Source organism: Pomacea canaliculata, linkage group LG12 (assembly GCF_003073045.1).
Source record: "Pomacea canaliculata isolate SZHN2017 linkage group LG12, ASM307304v1, whole genome shotgun sequence".
Taxonomy (NCBI): Eukaryota; Metazoa; Mollusca; class Gastropoda; order Architaenioglossa; family Ampullariidae; genus Pomacea; species Pomacea canaliculata.
In genome coordinates this window covers 7,017,110-7,035,888 of record NC_037601.1, presented here as the reverse complement: position 1 = coordinate 7,035,888, position 18,779 = coordinate 7,017,110, and the positions used below count along the sequence as shown (strand labels likewise).

General features: G+C 42.4%; 1 protein-coding gene across 1 annotated transcript; it reads left to right on the top strand.

Annotated features, from left to right (window-relative positions):
- Positions 1-1,310: 1,310 nt before the first annotated feature.
- Positions 1,311-6,479, top strand: LOC112553282 (L-methionine gamma-lyase-like). Its single transcript, XM_025220394.1, has 10 exons — positions 1,311-1,466; positions 2,142-2,343; positions 2,783-2,941; positions 3,332-3,469; positions 3,847-4,019; positions 4,134-4,245; positions 4,478-4,591; positions 4,845-4,979; positions 5,176-5,321; positions 5,658-6,479. The coding sequence occupies exons 1-10, from the start codon at positions 1,462-1,464 to the stop codon at positions 5,725-5,727; spliced, it is 1,254 nt and encodes a 417-aa protein (XP_025076179.1). The 5' UTR covers positions 1,311-1,461; the 3' UTR covers positions 5,728-6,479.
- The last annotated feature ends 12,300 nt before the right edge of the window (positions 6,480-18,779 follow it).

The following is an 18,779-nucleotide window of genomic DNA, read 5'->3' as shown; positions in this document are numbered from 1 at the left end:
TATGATGAGCAAGCAATTGTAGAAGGGGTGAGGTTGGGTGGGACAACCCCTCCGTTTCCAACCTTTACTCTCTTTAATGTACAAGTGTATCCACATAACTGCTGCTAGTTTAAAGATTCAAGGAGGGGAAAACGAATGAAGATTTGCTTCTTGCAGCTGTTGAGCTACTGTCTTAGATTAAACATACACACATGAATATCCTTGATATAAGTTGTTTGGTTTATATAGATATATACACGATTGCCACTTGCTCATAACTTTTTTCTTTTCTTTTGATCATATTTTTCACTGTTTACATCTTTAAACAGTACACCTTGCAACGAACTTTATTTCTTTTTTTTTATTTCTAACTTTTACTTTTGTGACTAGAACACCTTCCCATGTTCAGATTACCCATTGGGGCAAATAAAGTTGGTCATTGTCATACAGATGTATGACAGGCTAGGCATTTTACTCACTGTCATAAACGTCTCGGTCACAGTAATCTTCAAGTGTTCTTGAAGGATGACAGCGTTGATAACTTTGTCTGCCGAGTTCGATTGTTCTTAGAGCATGTCAACGAATAACACGAGATGTCTCACCACCCAGTTTGCCGTGCGGTGCTAACCCTAAAATACTCCCTTGATAGACTTCTGCCTTGTAAAATTTAAATTATTCATATACATTATTTGTTAATGAACTCTTGAAAACATTACTGTTTTTATTTCAACGTTATGGAGTCTTTAAATGATTAAACCTGCATTAAAAAATTGTTTTATCAGTTTCACTTTGCTCTTACTATGTTGCCCTCTATAGCACGAGAGTAATTAGACGAAGCACAACGTACATTCCAAATTAAGTATTAAGGCACATAATATGTGTTGTAATATTTTTTCATGATTGCATGGTAGCACCATGGTGGCTGTCACCAGGACAGGGAAAATCGGTTGTCGCAGGTTCGTATCTCGGCTCCGACAGAACCTCTCTCTGGATGTGACATCATCGTCATTATTCAACGAAGATACTATATAGAAGTCATGATTATACATGTCAGGGCTAGAGCCAACGGGAATGCTGGGACCACAATGAGGTGTGAGGGTGGGGAAACTTGGCGTCATGCGTTTGGCCTCTTTCTGTGCATATACTAATAATCTTCGCAGACGTATATTTCGAGAACAGAAGGTGTGAAACGGTATTCACCCAGATTTTGGGAAATGGTACTTGCACTAGGCTTACCCAGAAATTATCGACATGCTCATCTATTAGACATTTATAACGACGACGGTGAAGAGCGAAGTGCCAACTCATCGAGCGAGCGAAATGTATGTGGGAGTCAGGTTCAGGCTGCACCGCTTACAATGGGGTTAACGTACGTACAAACTCCGACGGCAGGGTACGACTAAGTCGGTTGTACAGACGTTAGCCACACTTCATCTCTGTGCAGGACACGTAGCTGGCAGCACAGTCATCCCCACAGCCACAATGAGGTAGGTGTGATTATGTCTTTGGGTGCGATACATACTTCTCAGCTTTGTTGAAGTACAGTACGTATATGCTTGCCTATATGAGTTAACGAGTTCTTTTTCAGCGGTTTTCGTACAATGTACAGAGAGGCTAACACCTTTTCTTAACAAGACACTTGCTGTCGAATATATTGTGACACTGTTTGGTAAATTTGTTGTATGGCAAATACCATGGTCACAAATGGTAACCAAGCAATCAGTGCCTCTAGTTAAAGAGGTTTGAACTCCTTAGCATCGTGTGATGCTGAAAATAGAATTGCCCCACATTACGCTGAAACCCACTGACTTTTTTTTTTTGGTTTCCTCTATCTATTCCTTCGTCTGAGAATCACGTCTGAGAAGTCGGGCACAGAGCTAAAGTTAACAGCAAAGGATGTGTGATCTGTGTCATGACCAATTTTAACCAAGGGTAAATCTGCTCTGTTAGGAACATTGTGACAGCCCTCGTGCATGAAGTGCAGAAAAAGGAAAAATAAAGAAAGTGGAAGGGAAAGAAGGCAAACAAGATGATCTGGAACAATGAGGGGAGTGATGGGGGAAATGGGAAGGATGGGGGAATGAGGGTAAAAGAATGAAAAATGACCATTTAAGGCACCTAGGACTGTCGGACACATTCCCCAAATATTGTAACATCTACAGCAAGCGAAAGACACCTGCCCAAAGCACCCTTGAAGAGAAGGTGCATGGCCTGAGTCTGCAAGACGTCTCCTTGGACACGGCTGCGGTCAGTGCCAGGCTGCACTTCCAGGGCACAGTGACCTACCCTTTGGTACCCCCCGTGTACCACTCGTCCACCTACGTCCTGGACAAGGTGGAGGACTTCCTGGGCGCGCTGCAAGATGTGAGCAAGCTCGTGTTTGTTTGTTTTTTCTGATGATGCAATCCTACATGATAACAGGTATCCTAGAGTGAGGAGAATAGGCGATAAGGAATGGTCGTGGAAGGGCAGGAATCGTGATAAGAGTGAATTAAGAATGGTGTCTTTAGTAACGCAAGCAAATGAATATTTAATGCAAGCGTTGATTGTTGACTCAACGAACAAGCAAGGTAGAAAGAAAGAAAAGAAGAAAGGAAGAAAAAAAAAAAAATCTGTCAAAGTTGTAGTTGTCGTTTTACCCGTGTAGCTAACAACATAATAGTCGCACGAAGATGGAGTAACAGAATTATATCACAGATTACCCCTCTATAAAATGAAGAGCTCTTGATTTTTAAAACCCAACTGACGTTCATTGCCCCCTACGTAGAATGGCTATGTCTAAGCTGATGAGCTGATGTCACAGGGAGGAGCTGTCTACTCGCGGTTGTCCAACTTCACCAACGACTCGGTAGAGTGCGCCATCAACGCCCTGGAGCAAGGGGCAGGAAGTCTGGTGTTCAGCAGCGGCATGGGCGCCATTTCCGCCATCTTCTTCGCCTTCCTCAAAGCAGGGGATCACGTGGTAAGGGTTTGAACAGCTCTATGCAAGTGACGTCACTAAAGACGACCGTTGTCTAGTTGATGGTGGCGAGGTAACGAGTTTTGGGTATGTATAGCCCTTCTAGCCAGTCCTACGCCTGTCTAGTTATGATTTATATTCTTCATGTCGCCATCTTAACATGTCATCCAACAGTTATGTTAAACGAGGCAAAGAATTGAGACTGTACATTGCTGCTGCTGTTGTTGCTGGTGCTGCGAATGATGAAGACGAAGGTCATGATCTAAAGGACATGCATTTATTTGGACATTGACCACGTATGTCCTTCCCCGCCACCCAATACGCAGCTGGGTCTTTAAAACCTGTGTTCTCGGAGAACATCTTCAAAAATGTGATCTTGTCTTTGTTTAACAGGTCTGCCAAAATCCAGTATACTCTGGTACGATGGATCTGCTTAAGATGTTCGCCAGCAACTTCAACGTCGAGGTCTCGTGGGTCAAGGCAGGCTGCTCGGTGGACGAGTACAGGAAGCTTGTGAGAAAGAACACTCGGGTAGGCAGAGCAGTGGCCATTCTTTTTTGCTGGACTCTTTTCCCACTGACCGGTATTTTACTACAGCTTCTACTAAAGGCTAACTCGAGTAGACATTTTTTCTTGTAAATGACAAACTGAAGTTCGTTTCAAGACAACAATGCTCAAAAGTTTTAGGTGGCAGGTTTCACCAAAATAACGCTGAGAAAATGTGATTGGATAAATGCATTTTGCGTGTAATAACATTTAATTTTGTTCAAAGTAACCCTGCCCCCAACTCAACAATATTTAACCTCTTTAGTATTTCATATATTGGATTGATTATTTTGGTACTGGGGCCTTGTATGGGATGAATTCTCTCTACCTGTATTGCTATTTTTAGTTTCTATTTATGTTAGATGCTATTCGGTGAGACACCGTGCAACCCCGAGATGTCCATCCTAGACCTAAAGGAGTTTGGTGAGCTTGGCCGGTCGCTGGACAACGTCCTGACTGTGGTGGATGGTACCTTCGCTAGCCCCTACCTGCAGCAGATCCTCAAGTTTGGAATCGACATTTCTGTTCACAGTTGGTGGGTGCTCATGCTAAAGGTAGTTGTTGTCGTCGTCGTCGTCGTCATCATCATCATCCCTCTGTGTGTGTGAGAGAGAGAAAACTGATTTTTAATTTTTTTTTAAATTTTTAGCACCAAGTACATGGGAGGTCACAGTGACCTGATAGCGGGATGTTTAACTACCCGTACAATGGACCAATGGCGGCTGCTGAAGAAACTGCAAACTAGTATGGGCGCCTGTTTGGTAAATATGACTTTTCATTTTGGATGTTAGCTTTGGAACTATGGAAGTCTTTGGGTGGCTATTGCTGTTGTCACACTTTGTATCATGGGGGTATTTATCATTAACATCATGGTTTACTGGCATGTTGATATTTCTGCCTCAAGCTCATTAGTTTCTGTACTGAAGGAGGGACCTACAAACCCAGCAGAATTTAAGACTGCATTTGCTGTTCTAACATTTGTCTCTCTTGCAGTCGCCCCACGATGGCAGCCTTTTACTGAGAGGCCTCAAGACTCTGCCTCTGCGTATGAAGAAGCACAGCGAGAATGCACAGAAGGTGGCAGAGTTCTTGGAGAATCATCCTAAGGTAACAGCCATGCTTGTCAGGTAGATGTGCGTGTGTGTGAGTGTTTTATACTTCCATGAGTTTGAACGCGAAGCGTCTTCATGTTTTGCTTCTGCAGACCTCTAAGACACAGGCGAGCTTTGAGGTGACCTCCCAGACCTCTAAGACTATGGTGACTGTACGAGGTGACCGGCATGACCTAGATGACACTAGTGACCTCTAAGACTGAGGTGACTCACTTGAAGAAGAATAAACGACCGTGGTGACGTTGCAGGTGCTAAGAGTGCGTTACCCAGGACTCGTCTCACATCCGGGTCACGAGGTCGCCAAACGACAGATGACGGCTTTTGGCGGCATGATCATGGCGGACGTTGCCGGGGGAGTTGCGGGAGGAAAGGCATTCGCAGAGGTAAGGAAGAGCATGATGTACTAGGCATGTAACCTTTAACTTGGCAGACAAGTGCACAGAAACAACAAATACAAAGAAAGAAAGAGGGAGTCTTAACTCGTTATCTCATCAGCATCCACACAAAATGTGAAAAGAATCGGGGTTTAGAAGAAAAAGTAAATAAAATTCAATAAAGTTTTTGTGTGTGTGTTTTCAGAATTTACGGGTGGCCAAGCTGGCCGTATCGCTGGGTGGAGTGGAGACCATCTTAGAGCATGCGTACTCCATGAGCCACGGACCCTACCTGCTGAGCGAAGAAGAGATAAAAGAAGCAGGCATTACACTCGGTATGCTACGAATCAGGTGAGAACTATTTAGTAGCTTGTCACGTACATGTTGATATCAGCAGCTGTATCCTAGAATCAGGTTAGGAAAACTAACTAATAACCTAAACCAGCCTGTAGATCAGAAAGCATGGCCGGAAGTCACGAAAAATTACGTATGCTATGCACTAAAAGCAAAGATTTTGCAGAAAAACTATATCATAGCTCTTTACATATTAAAAAAATATTCCCTTTTGTTTGTATAATGAGGTAAAATTTAATTGTCTTATCGAATTTTGATTGGGGCATAACCATTAATAAAATTTGAAATATTGTACTGATATTCTTTCTCTGTCGTCCTTCTGGTCCTAAACAGTATTGGCATAGAGGACGCTCAAGACATCATCAATGACTTTGAGCAGGCGCTGGCCAGAATCCAGGTGTAGGTGTTACGGCGGTGGTGGAGGTGATGGTGTGCTGCTGTAAAAATTGACGGTTATGCTCCAGCACATCCATGCGTGCTTTTGTTTGTGATGGATCCAATGTTTTCACTGGGTTGCCGAGAAGCAGTCGTGGTCGCTCATTCACTGGACGACGACCTTAAGTAGCGACTATGGCGAAAGGTCTTCAGGGGTGTAGATACAACCTGTTTCTACCTGTTGACTTAGTTCTCTTGGCATGCCATCATCCGCTTCTCCAGGCATGTTATGCACGATCATGAAAAACAGAACACTTACATTTTCACCAGGAATATACATAGAAAACTCATTTTTTGAGGGTCTAATTTGAATAAAGAGACCGACAAAAGCTATGAACGTTTGAGAATGAGATACTAAATTGCATTAAGATTACCAGACTGCATGCCTTGTATCAACGAGAAATATTGCGTGTAGTTTTATTCTGATACAGGATTTCAGAAGGGCAGAACAAGAAGTGCCTCCAATCTCATTTTTCACCAGGCACGCAGATGGAATCAAGGGAGATAAATGAGTGGCGCAAGGGATCTAGCTTCTGACATTCCTTCCCACTTCATCTCTTTTGGCACTAGTCATTTACACCGTACTTTAAATTGGATAATACTTGGAATGCTTCTTCTTTTTCTTGTATCTTCGTTTCTTTTTTAACGTATTAAACTGCTTGACATTTATTCAATAAAGTTCGTTACTTATTCAAGAATAAAAAATTACATGTATTTAGATTTACGTATTTCTGGTTTTGCTTTTACTCTCCATTTGGTGGTTTTGTGTGAATGATAAATGTTTGCTTTAATCACACGCGTGATACAAATATTAACCATTAGCTTTCTCTGTGTTTATATACACAATGTTTGACTTATTTTATGGATTTAAAATAGTACACGTTAACATTTGTATGTTTCAAGTTAATGATGTCTACCGATTGACTATTCTGTCTGAGCGGTAATGATTCTTAAAGGGAGATAACTCATACTGTCTAATCCATATGTAGAAAATAGAGTTATTTCCCCTTAACTAGAGCCTCGCCTATCAAAACCTTGTGAAAGGTGACTTGATGGAGAAAAAGACAAAAATTTTAAATCACAAATGTAGTTGCGATCTCATCATAGTCCTTTTACTGCATTTTAGTAGCAACAACAAGACCAACAGGAGGATAAAAGCCTAAACATGCGAGGCGTCGTACTAGCTCCCCAAACTCATTCAGACTCGGCCATTTCTCATAGTTGCACGAAGAATGCGTTTAAATCTTGTACTGAAATACTCGTCAATCATTATTATTATTTTGATCGCCAATTAACCAATAAAGAAATCAATAAGAAGAAACATCTCTTCATATAACTAACTACCTGCATCGAATCACTGTGACGCCATCTTCCGACCAGGTGTCGCTAGTCTGTGAGGTGGACTGTGTCCGGGCTGCAGCAGATCTCAATGTCCGATTGTTCAAATCCCACACATCAAAGGAAAAGATGGATGCACATGTTTAGCATACACTCTCAGCTTTCTCGTTGCTGTAGCCGTAACGGTATAAACATCTTTTTTTTAACATGACATCATCGATCTTTCTATCTACATCGATGCTTTCATCTCATATGGGAGCTGTAGAATATATTCTAAAATACAATTATAATATATTTTTAGAATATTTATTTTTCTGTAACTAAGCTCTTTCATTTACGATTTTTGTTTGTTATTCCAGTCGGATTTTGAGAACATAGTTCCGTAATTGCAATATATTAAAAAAAATAGTTTTGACCTTTTTTTTTTTCTTGTTGTTAAATGCTTTAAACATCAGCCACTCATAAGCAGAAGTGCTTCAGAAGTGAACTCTATCGCGGAATCTCAACGTGTTTCCAGACACAACACACGCACGAGCTTGAACAGGTATGAACACACACACAGGGTAGAGATGAGGGTGGGTGGCGGTGGGGTAGGGTGGAGAAGTCAACAACAAGGCAGCCATTCAGCAGGGAGGTAATCTCGAAAAAGCTACGATAACTGTGTATGTTTTGGCCACACGATTACACCTTCCGAAATGCAGCTAAGGTTGCAAAAACGACAGGTGAAGTGTTCTTTAAAAGGAACAGAGAGGAAGCGCTTTTTCTGCCACCATCGATCTCTCCTAACGTTCGTAAACAGAGACTGAGAGCAGCTTTGAGCTTCTCCGACAAATGTTTGAACAGAAAAGGGACAAGCTTTGTTGAGATCGAAGGCGATATCAATCGTTTCACTTCATTCGACTTTCAGCCCATTCTTGTCACGAAATCTGATGTGCACGGCTTGGGGAGAGTAATAAGTCCAACACAGGCTGGTATGCTGCTGAACAGCATTTTCTCAGCTCCATCCTCCGTCCCACGAGGTAAAAATCTATTATGAATATTGAAACGAACTCAATAACTTGCTCCTTATCGTCAAGGCAATCGCGATCCAGTTGTAGACTATTATTTCTCAAATATTTCCCTGATAAAACCGTGGAAGATATTAAAATGCAAAGAATAATTTGCTTTATGGCATTCTTTTATTCCTTTATTCTGTATTCTTTTCTGCCCAGGAATGATCTGGTTGTGGAGCTGAGGATGATGAATGAAATTACAGAGGCGGGGAACGAAATTCGAAAGAATGACCGGTGAGAGTATAGAGGAGGAATGAGGTACTTGATGATAAGCGTTTTATCTCATAAAGGTTATTACAACAGCAGCCAGCAAAACTTATTTCCTCTCCTAAACTCTTGAGCTCTCAGAGTGTAAAAGAGAACATCGATTCAAAAGCTGTGGCAATCAGTGCTTTTAAGGCAAACCATTTGGACATGTCATTTCAGACAGTTATTAATATTTGGTGTTAGACAGGACAGCCAAAGTAGAATAGTTTCTACAAGTTTTTCTCCCCGTGTTTCATTTCATGATGATATGACAAGTTCTGGTTTTTTTTCTTCATTTTTTTTTCTACACCGGCTATGCTACTAGAGTTCAGTCTTGCTTGTTGTCTCCACACACACAAACACTCACAAACACAAAAACTCTCCAAGTACAATCTCTCTCTCTCTCTCATTCACACACAACAGTGAGCCTTAAGAACCATCTCTTTCGTGAAAACCTCCAATATCTGGTGGTCTCATCTTTTTCACTGTCTTCTCCTCCCTTTGTTTGTACAGTTTGAAAACTGTGTTATTATAGTGTTCTTTGTGTCACTCTTTTCAAGCCTTAGAGCTTGGTGTTAATGGACTATAAAAGTTCCTTCTTATTATTTTATCTAGAAATAAAAAAATGGATTAACAGCCTTATTCAGACAACGAACGAGAGACAAAAGAAAACAAAAAAGAAAAAGATGGACAGACACCTAAAAAAAAACCAGACGCATGATGGGTGAAAAAGGAGGAGACTTCTCGAGTCAAAGAGGTCGTTAGCGACTTTATGTGGAGGGAGAATGAGTGAGCGGAAAATGACGGAATGACGGAAAATTTTGGGGAAAAAAATCGCCTCCTATCACCCATCATTAAGAGGTCCGGATAGAATTGGCCCAATCACATCAGCCGTCGGCATGGACACAACTCGTCAGCTCCGACAGCGAGAACCTTCAAATGAGAAGGTCAGTGAAGGAGGGACACGGGATGACCACCCGGAGGGGGAGGGCTGAGGTCGTCACAGGAAAGGATAATTATACAGTCTGGTGTCCAGACACGTCGGACCACCGCCGGCGACAGCTGTCCCCAGGTTACGGGGACAGGGCCGAGCGGATCGATGGCAGTGAGGAGGAAAGGACCGCCTGCTGGACAATTAGGTTAGACAGATATTGCAGTTAGCAGCCACACGCTCCATTTAAGGCCACGGCGTGGATGGCTAATTCTGTCCGTGGCGAAATCGTCCAGTCGAGAATTCGCCGTCATTAATTTACACTGGGATACTTGCAAAGATCCAGTGGTCCTCCGGAAGAGCAATTTGTAACTTACTACAATATTAAATCATACAGGAAGATTGTACAATGCATTCAGAGTACTTAACGTTTTTTTTTTTTCATTTTAAAAATATTTTTTTCCTTTCCATTTTTTCTTCTCTTTTCTTCTCGATCCATTTACCCTTTCCTTTATTTATTTCTTCTTTATTTCATTCAGAAATGTATTTGTTATCTTTCTATCCTTTCTTTTTGTTCGCTCATTTTCTATTTTCTTTCTTTATTTCTTTTTCTTCCTTTAGTGTCGTCAATTCAATATTCATTCATTTTCTTTCTTTCTTTTCAATTGAATGTAAAAATGGGGTTTCGTGCTTTTCCTTTGACACAGAGTTATTAAAAGTTGGGGCTGGATTTTTTTTTTTGGAGCTGGATATGAATCTAACATTTCTCATACTGATAGTGGGTGAGAAGTAAGCGCTGTTCACTTACTGCAGTGATGTAGGACCCAGGAGGACAAGGGTGGGCGGCCGCCCACTCAATAACAATACTAGGGAGGCGAGAATGTGAACGTCGTTCATTGTTAGCATGGAGAGCATGTAGTCTTCCCCATCCCCCACCAAAAAAAAAAAAAAAAAAAAAAAAAAAAAAAAAAAAATAAAAAAGAAGCTGAGCATCTTACTGGACCACACCTTAGATCATTTGAAACGAAACTTATAGAGGGCGTATGGACAGGTAGCAGCAGGTAGGTGGTAGAAGATGCCCTGTCTTACATCACTTTCAAACAGTCAAGCTCGTACATGTTTCAATTTAATTACAGGTCGCTAGGTAACCACTTTAGTGTCTGAAAAAGTAACGCGCTCTTCAGTAATACAGGAATTAATGAGTTAGAAGTATTGCATGTCACTTATTTCTCCTTGGATGTTGATTCGTGTTTGGATAAAACTAACATATTAGGAACAATTTACCTTCGTCCTATGTTGAATTTAAGCGTCATCAAGATGCGATTATGTCCCTTTTGTACCCGTACCTGAGCATTTGCAAGTTCCCGGATGGGCGAGCTGGGGATGTCAGGCTCCTGCGCGTGCGCCGTACCCTTTTTACTCGCATTACGCTACCCGCGGAGGCGGTGTTGCCCCGTAAGCCAGTGAGAGCGATGGCCAAGTTAAACAGGACCCATTACTCATACAAGATTACAGGGGTGACGCCAGTCGCCATGAAGTTTCGCTGCCAGGGGCTTGAACTCACACCCTCGGGCTCTGCAGCTGACGTGGAATGCAATGAGCCACCTCAGCCACGAGCCCAGCCCCTCCGCGGGAAGATGTGCTCAAGACGGAAATGGAGGAATTCCAAACGAGATGCTAGGAAGTGTCAGCACCCCCTTCCTTCTTCCGTCCCCCTCGGCAGAGAAGTTGACCGATGGCTGGCAAAATGCAGAGGACAAGCATCTCTCACTGTGGGATGCTTGTTCGTCTAGTGTTTGGGCGGGTCCGGGTGTAGCCCGCACCGTCAAGACCACAAGTCCTTGCGCTGGGGGTTCGCAGCTGACAAGACAATACCTGTCTTTGTCTCATCGTCTCTCCCCCCCCCGCGTCCCCTTTGGCGACTAGATGTCAACCTCGGCCATGAAACCGAAAGAAAAGCGAGCGTCATCGATTGTCTTCTCTTGTGTTTGGTCATGCCTTTGCGGACATCTCTCCAGATTGCCAATGTTTAAAAGCAGTTTGATGGTCTCCCATCTCACACTAACAGGTTCACGCGACAAATCTTGTCTCATGTTGGTTCTCCGCCCATCCTAAAACATTGCTGCGACCCTCCCAGCATCCCTATCCCCCACAACCTCCGTCAGACAGGTGCCTGTACTCCAATATTTAGCCACCGACTGGTCTTGACTATATTCTAGATATTCTCTCTTCCTCCATTCAGTGGCCGATGCTTTTGAGCCTTGGAGGGTGGATTTTAGAGAAACTCCTGATATTTAGTTTACTTTGTGCAAAAAGAGTTGTGAAAAATAAAAACAAACATCCATAAAACACAAAGCGAAAAGGCAGAAAGTAATAAAAGAAAAAGAAAGAAAGACTTAAGAAACAGAAAAGAAAAAAGGTGAAAAAGACAAAGAAAATAGAAGTAACCAAAAACACCAGGTAAAAATAAAGGAAGGGGAGGTAATGGAAAAAAAGGGAAGCGACTATGGAAGACATTTTTGTGACCGTCTGCAGGGATCCCCCCGGTCCCACCCCACAGTTTACCGAGACGCTCATTCGCATGAATAATTTGAGGTGCACAGCAGCCGGGCGTGTTCTGGCCGCCAGTAATGGCGTTGTCGACACGAGTTGATCTAATCAGTCCTCTGTCTACTATCTGTCTTCCTGGGGCCCTCGGCAGCTTGAGGTGAGGGTGCAAGGTAAACGTTGGCTGCCCGGGTACACGAGAGATGCCGTGGTGAACTGTCACCACAAAGCTTTGTCCTCGGGGGAAAACACACACAAAACACACACACTATGCAAACCACGACAGCACCAGTCCTTTCTTCATGGATGAGGATGGTAGTTTCCTCTAATTGACCTGGAGTTGATGAAGATTTTAGCCCTGAGGTCTGTCGTCAAACTGGATGGAGAGAGAGAGAACGCACGCGCTTGAGAGAGATAAAGCATAAAAAATATCCCCTTCATCTGAAAAAATATACCGCATCCCGATTTGGAAGATATGCTAGAAGACATTATTCATCACATGCTAAAAAAAACACCCCCCCCCAAAAAAAAACCCACCGAACAAAAACAAACAAACAAACAGAAACCAGCTCAAACAAACAAAACAACAAAAAAAAAAAAAAAAAAAAGAAAAAGAATCCAAAACAACAACAACAAAAACTGTTGAAAATAAGGATGTGGAAAATGGGCTCTGTCACCAGAAAAAAATTTGTGTAAACCGCCACAGCGACTGGAGATAGAGAGAAGCAAAAAAATAAAAATAAAAATAAATAAATAAAATTATAAAAAAAAATAATAAAAAAAGAGAGAAGAAAACAACACAGCACCATCTCCAACATGGCAGTGTGGCAAAATATATCAGACTTAAATCTGGAGAAGTTTCCACGATTTGTTGCTACAAGTAAATTATGTTACAGCACCACGTGACGCATGAATCTGTAACTTCCAACCATGACAGTTTAGTCACGTGACCATTACACACACGTCCATGTGGAGGCGAGGTGATGTCTTCAAACTCTCACCCCACACACCGCATGCTACCCGCCCTCACCAGGTGACAGCTTTGAGATTGATAAACTGGAGGCTGTCAAAGAAAATTCGCATCTTACACGAAATGTTTTTACAGCAATAGCTTCTACAAACTGCTGCAGCTCGCAGATTCCGCATCTTCACCGACTGACCGCCCGTCTGTTTTTTTTTCTCTCCATGTTGAGAGGAGGCTGCTTGACAAAGAAGCTTTTATATGATGATGTGTATGTTCTTGATGTGGTGTCACAGATACAGGCGTCTTGTGTGACAGTGAAGGATGGATTTTCCATCCAATCACGCATATTAATCATTAAAATCACATAAATATTGTCATCCGAGAGACTTTCAGCCTTAGAAAGGTCTGAGAAAAGTTTTGAATAATGTGTCGCCGACTGAACACCGTGTTGTTATAAACTTTCACAGTCAGGCAGGGAAGAATGGTTGGACACAAAGTCTTTGCTGCCTCCACCTGGCCAGACAAGTACCTGTGGTCACAGGTAGGACTGATTATCCTAACCGACACGCATCACCGCTTGGCTTTTTTACAAAGCAATTTACAAAAATAAGATAAAAAATATTAAATGCTAGAGGCAGTCGTCAATTCTAGAATCGAGGTAAGAGTTATCACCAAACAGAAAAGAAAATCCAGGGAGCAAGAAGCAGAATAAACACATTTCTCACCAGTGGACGTCCTGTGCTCACAAAGACCCAAACTGTAAACATGCCGCTCAAACCAAAGATCAACAACAATAAAATAAATGTCTGAGGTGTGTGAGTTGATTGATTTGTGGTTGTTTTTCTTGTTTTCTTGTTTCTGTCTCCTTCTGTCTTCTACTCAATGTTTCAAAAAGCGATTTCCTTTTTCCTCCCGATGAAGCAATCGTTCACGAAATTCCACGTTTTTCATTAGCACAGGCAGGTGCGGACAAACAAAATGAGTGACTGTAAACATATACTTTACAGTGGTATACAACAATATTCAACAAATATGACAGAGGAGACACAAACATTTAATACTTGGACTGCTCCTACAGATTTCTACCACAAGATAACAAACATCTATAACTTACAAGTGTATAAAACGAAAAAAAGGATGCGGAGACAAAAGTAAACTATTAAACATTGAAATCCCAGCGGCACGTGCGGAGCTGTTCAGTTAAATGGTATAATTTTAATTAAATTAAATGTGATGAAGTGTTAGAGACCTCACTTTTTTTTCGGAACCAGCTTTACTTGAGGGCGGTTTCCATCTCTCCCTCGCTACCTTACCTTCTCAACCCTCTATGGAGTCAGGTATCCACTCCCGACAGCTGGTGGACGGAGAGAAGTTTGTTGCGTCACACGGGTATCGAACCGACGCGCCTTCAGTTGGACGCCTGTGCTGTAAATAGTCACGCGGATTCCACGTTTTCAAATTTGTCAAAAGTGAAAGTCCACGTTTTTTTCTTTCTTTCTTTTTTTTTTTTTTTTTTTTTTTTTTTTTTTTTTTGTTTGTAAAGGCGGTCATGATGGTTTCATTTTAAGAGGATTTGGAAACCATACTTCGACTTAAGTTTCTTTTCCGATCCATCAAATGCCTTAGCCAAATTCAGACCTCGGCCTTGCCACGTGTCCTCTGTGACTATTTATGATGACCCTTTTGCGAAAATTCAAGATGCCGTTTTCAGTTTTTGGTTTTGTCCATGCTTTCCAAATCAACAAAGGAAAAATAATAATTAAAAAAAACCGCTAGAGATGGGAAGCGGCTCTATGCTCCTCGAGGAGTAACAAGGACTAAACTAAGAGATGGGAATGATTCTAGACAACCACACGAGTTGAAAAAGTGGGCTTGGAATTGAAATTTTGGTGAAAGAAACTAGAAACCTCACGAATTTATTATTACACAAAATGTAACAAGAAAATAAACTACAGCTCTATCTAAAAGAGGCAGCTCATCATTCAAAGAAAGATCATGCAAAACAACAATAATCACATCAACGCGTACAAAGTTAATTTTTAATTTTACTTTTTGTAAACTTTTGGTGGATTTGCGTTCGATCGATCAAATGAAAATCCTTTAGGCAAATATGAAACCTAAAGGGAAATAAATTTTAAAAGTAAGTTAATCGATACAATGGCATGATAAATCAGTTTATCTGATTTGTAAAATGTTATTATTAAATATTTAAAATGAACCATAGACATTTCTATCCTACACCATACACATATGTATGTGGCTACCTTGCCGTGATACAGTTGCTGGCTGAGTGTCAAACACCAGTTGCCCCATCTTTGTCTCCTGGAAGATATAATAATAGCAAAGTATAAATGTCTGTGTCCTGCACAAATATCTCTGGCATGATTCAAACTTAGACTGGATTACCTCTCTTTACCATCTTGTGGTTGTCTGTCCTTAGCTCTATGCAGTGACGATCATTAACTGCCGATCGTTTCATTTCTTCTGGACAACACTTGCCCTATCCCCTCCTCCTGCTTGACCTCTGACCCTGGCATCTTGTGGCGTAATGTTACATCGTCCCTTTGTTGCAGACAGTCTTGTTTCGCCTCAAGTTGCAGCAAAGGTTAGCACCAGCTCGCCACAACTCCATGACCAATAACGATGCAAAGAGAAAATTCATTAACCTCAAGTCTGGTGGTCAGTGTGCGTTCCACAACTCCCTGGGGCGAAAGTTCTGAGTTTTTTCTCTCCCCTCAAGTCGAACTTTTCGATATTTTCTCCGTCAACACCGGGGGATTCCTCTGGACCCAGACAGGCTGTCGCTCCCCCCGGGGGTGTACTAATAGCAAACAAGATTTTTCGTCGCCATTGTACTGCCGGGTGCTTTGACGGTCTTTCGTATTTGCCTCCGGGGTATTTTTCAACAAATCTGCTATTTTAGGTAAGTGGTCAGCCGACATCTTTTGACCGATAAGCCGATCTAAAAAAATAATTTGTGAAATGTAAATAAAACTTACTTAAAATCATAATTAATTAGTTCAATTAATCACCAGAAAGACAAACAGTAGTTTAGACAAAATCTACAAAGATGCACGTGGTCAAAGAAATAAATAAACTATTTTCCTATTTTCTTTATTTTCAAAACTGCACTGGTTTCCTTAAATTTCTTTAAAGATTTTTGAAAATTATGTGAACAGTTAAAAGTTCTCTCCCTCTCTTTTTTTCTTTTTTTCTCTCTTTCTGTCACTCTCCCCACCTCCATTCGCGGTCACCCCTTTTAATTTTGTCTTCGACATTCGATCGTACAAGCCACTTCTTAGTTTTCTTAGTTCTCTCCCTCTTCCTTCTCTAGATTCTTTCTGCTTATTTAATTGAAATTGGCCGCGAAGTCAAGCCACATGTCAGACGGTCCATTTTAGCCCACGGCACGAGACCACGTGACTCGCCCATGGTCCAGTCGCTTTTCACCGAGTGCCAATCAGCTAATGATTGCAACTGACGCTCATGGTTCTCTCAATGTCGCGCGCGCAGCCCTGGCGGCCAAAGCAGTGGCCATCGCTTTTATCCTCGCGCTTCATCGCGGTTTTTTTTTTCTTAATTTTTTTTTTTTTTTTTTAGCTCGGGATTAATTTGTTCGGCGCAAGAACATTGCCTTAGGGGGAAGTGAAGCGTCACCTGTGTGGCGAGCGCTGGGATCCCTCGGTGGCTTCTCAGGTTCGCGGTGGCTTTGTCACGGCCCCGGATCTTCGTGGCGAGGTAAGTTCGTGGTCAAGCCAGAGGATTTGTCACGACCTCTTGTGTCCGCGATCACTGGCTTGGTCACGATCCTGGATGTTCTTTGCGAGGTAAGTTCGTGGTCATGACACTGGCGGGTCACAGAGGACCTTTTTTTTTTGTAGCCTTTTAACCTAAAGAATGAAAGAATAACTAAAGTGCAAAGCTGTCAAAAGTGGAGGCGAGGCTGACCTCCAGCAGGACCACGTTTGCTGGTTTGTGAACACGACACGCGCGGTTATAGGCAGTAATCTGTTGAGCTTTGGCACTCCATTCACTGGGGAGCTCTTGGAAAGAGTCCGCCCGTCCACCCCCACAACTTCCCTCCCCTCCAGAACGCCCCTTCCCCAACTCCCCTCCCCCACAACTCCTCTTCCTCCCACACCGGATGCAACTTGTCATTGAGGTACCCAGCAACCTCATCGCCAGTGATACAGTGATGTGACTGATGTCCGTTAGTTCGTGACCTCACAGGGTAAAAAGGTCAAACGCAGGAAGGGATGTGCTATAACGACTTGCTTTTGTCAGAAAGTAAGAATGAGTTCCATGACAAGTCACATTTGTCTACACAAAGTCGAGGCAAAAGTCTCTCTGTCTCCTCTTCTTTCTATCCACAACCCTGTCTTTTCTCTATTTACAGTTATGATTTCCCCTCCACGTGTCCCAACCCCGTGAAATGTTTGCAGACGACACTACAATTCACGCGCATCACCAACTGAGCAACTTGAGTCCCTCCTACGGCTAAGTACTAACAAACTTCAGTCCTGGACCATATTCAATCACATGTCACTCACCCCCCGAAAAAAACAAGAAATGCTTTTAAGAAGTAAGTATAAGAGACCAAACCTCGCCACCACATTTCCAACTGTTTGTATCGCCACTCAACCAAAAGTACAAACCCTCAGACTCTTCTGCTTCTATCGGCAATAACTTATCATGGTCCCGACACATCTCTGCCACAAGCAAAAGCAATTCCAAGAAAACTTGTAAACTGTCTAGAATCACAATTTTTTTAGAACCTCACACAAGAAAACTTTTCTATAAAACATATTTACAGCCCACATTCCCACAACGATGGACTACCCCTCGTCCTCCGGGACTCGGCTAATGTCCAAAGGAAAGCAGTTAAAGAAGTTGTACAAAAGCCCAAAACACAGTTTGATGATTTCGTCTCTCCAGGAGTCCCTCCACTCACAAACAGGTTAAAATACAACAAACGAATCTTCATGTATAAAATACTAACGGCTAAACTGATCCCTGCATTCTCTTCGCTCCTGTCCACAAAATTACACAAACTTCTGAAACTTAATCTCCCTGCGATGCTCGGGGGAGTAGGGTGCGTACTCTGGAACAACCTCCTCATCTCCAACAAATGAACTCTGACCTGCTTCCGGCAAGAACTGTTGAAATATCTACACACAGACCCGTTAGCTTCTCCCTCTTTCTCTCTCTCATTCGCCACTGGTGAGCCTCGCAACAGGATGTGCTTGCAGATTGAAAGCCTTAATATGTATTAATAATTACATTTTTATTCATATTCCTCATCCACTTTCTGTATGTCTTACTTTATTTTATGTCTAGTAACTTAGTTTATTCTTCCACTGTAAAGAGCGAGGACAAGATGAATAAACATTCTTTCTCATTTTTACCACCCTCGTAAATAAAAAGTTGTCATTGACTCTCTCACACACCCATATCTCATTTTCTCTTCTTTCTCTCTTTCACGCACGGTTTCTGTCTCCCTCTCTCTCTCCCTCATTCCCTCACTCACGCATGCTATTCTGTAGCCAGGAGAATGCCACACACTGACACTGCCTGCTAAACTTCCACCTAAACACACAAACGAGTGTCATCATCTTGGACACGGCGCTAATGAATGAGAGATGTGGGGCTGTCCATCTCACTGGCAGCACACAAACACTGGCGCCAGGCCTGCTTCATGGGCTGAATTAGAGGTCAGGGGTCAGCTACTCGCAAGTCCAGGGAGAACTCGGAATGAATCACTCAAGCACGCTGTCACCCTCCGCCCCAGCCACACAAAGAAAAATTGGCGGTTAGACGGAGAGAGGGAGAAAGAGAGAAAGTCCAGTTGACAGGTTTGCCACTCGTGTAAAATAAACTAGGATGCCCGCCCAGTGCTGGGCTCTGGAGCAGGAGGTTGGCGGGTCGAGACTTGCTTGGGACAG

Bases quoted from the DNA above. Each gene is read 5' to 3' on its own strand.
- LOC112553282 (XM_025220394.1), top strand. The intron at 4,246-4,477 runs GTAAATATGACT...TCTCTCTTGCAG, and splicing joins CTAGTATGGGCGCCTGTTTG to TCGCCCCACGATGGCAGCCT. The intron at 4,980-5,175 runs GTAAGGAAGAGC...GTGTGTTTTCAG, and splicing joins GAGGAAAGGCATTCGCAGAG to AATTTACGGGTGGCCAAGCT.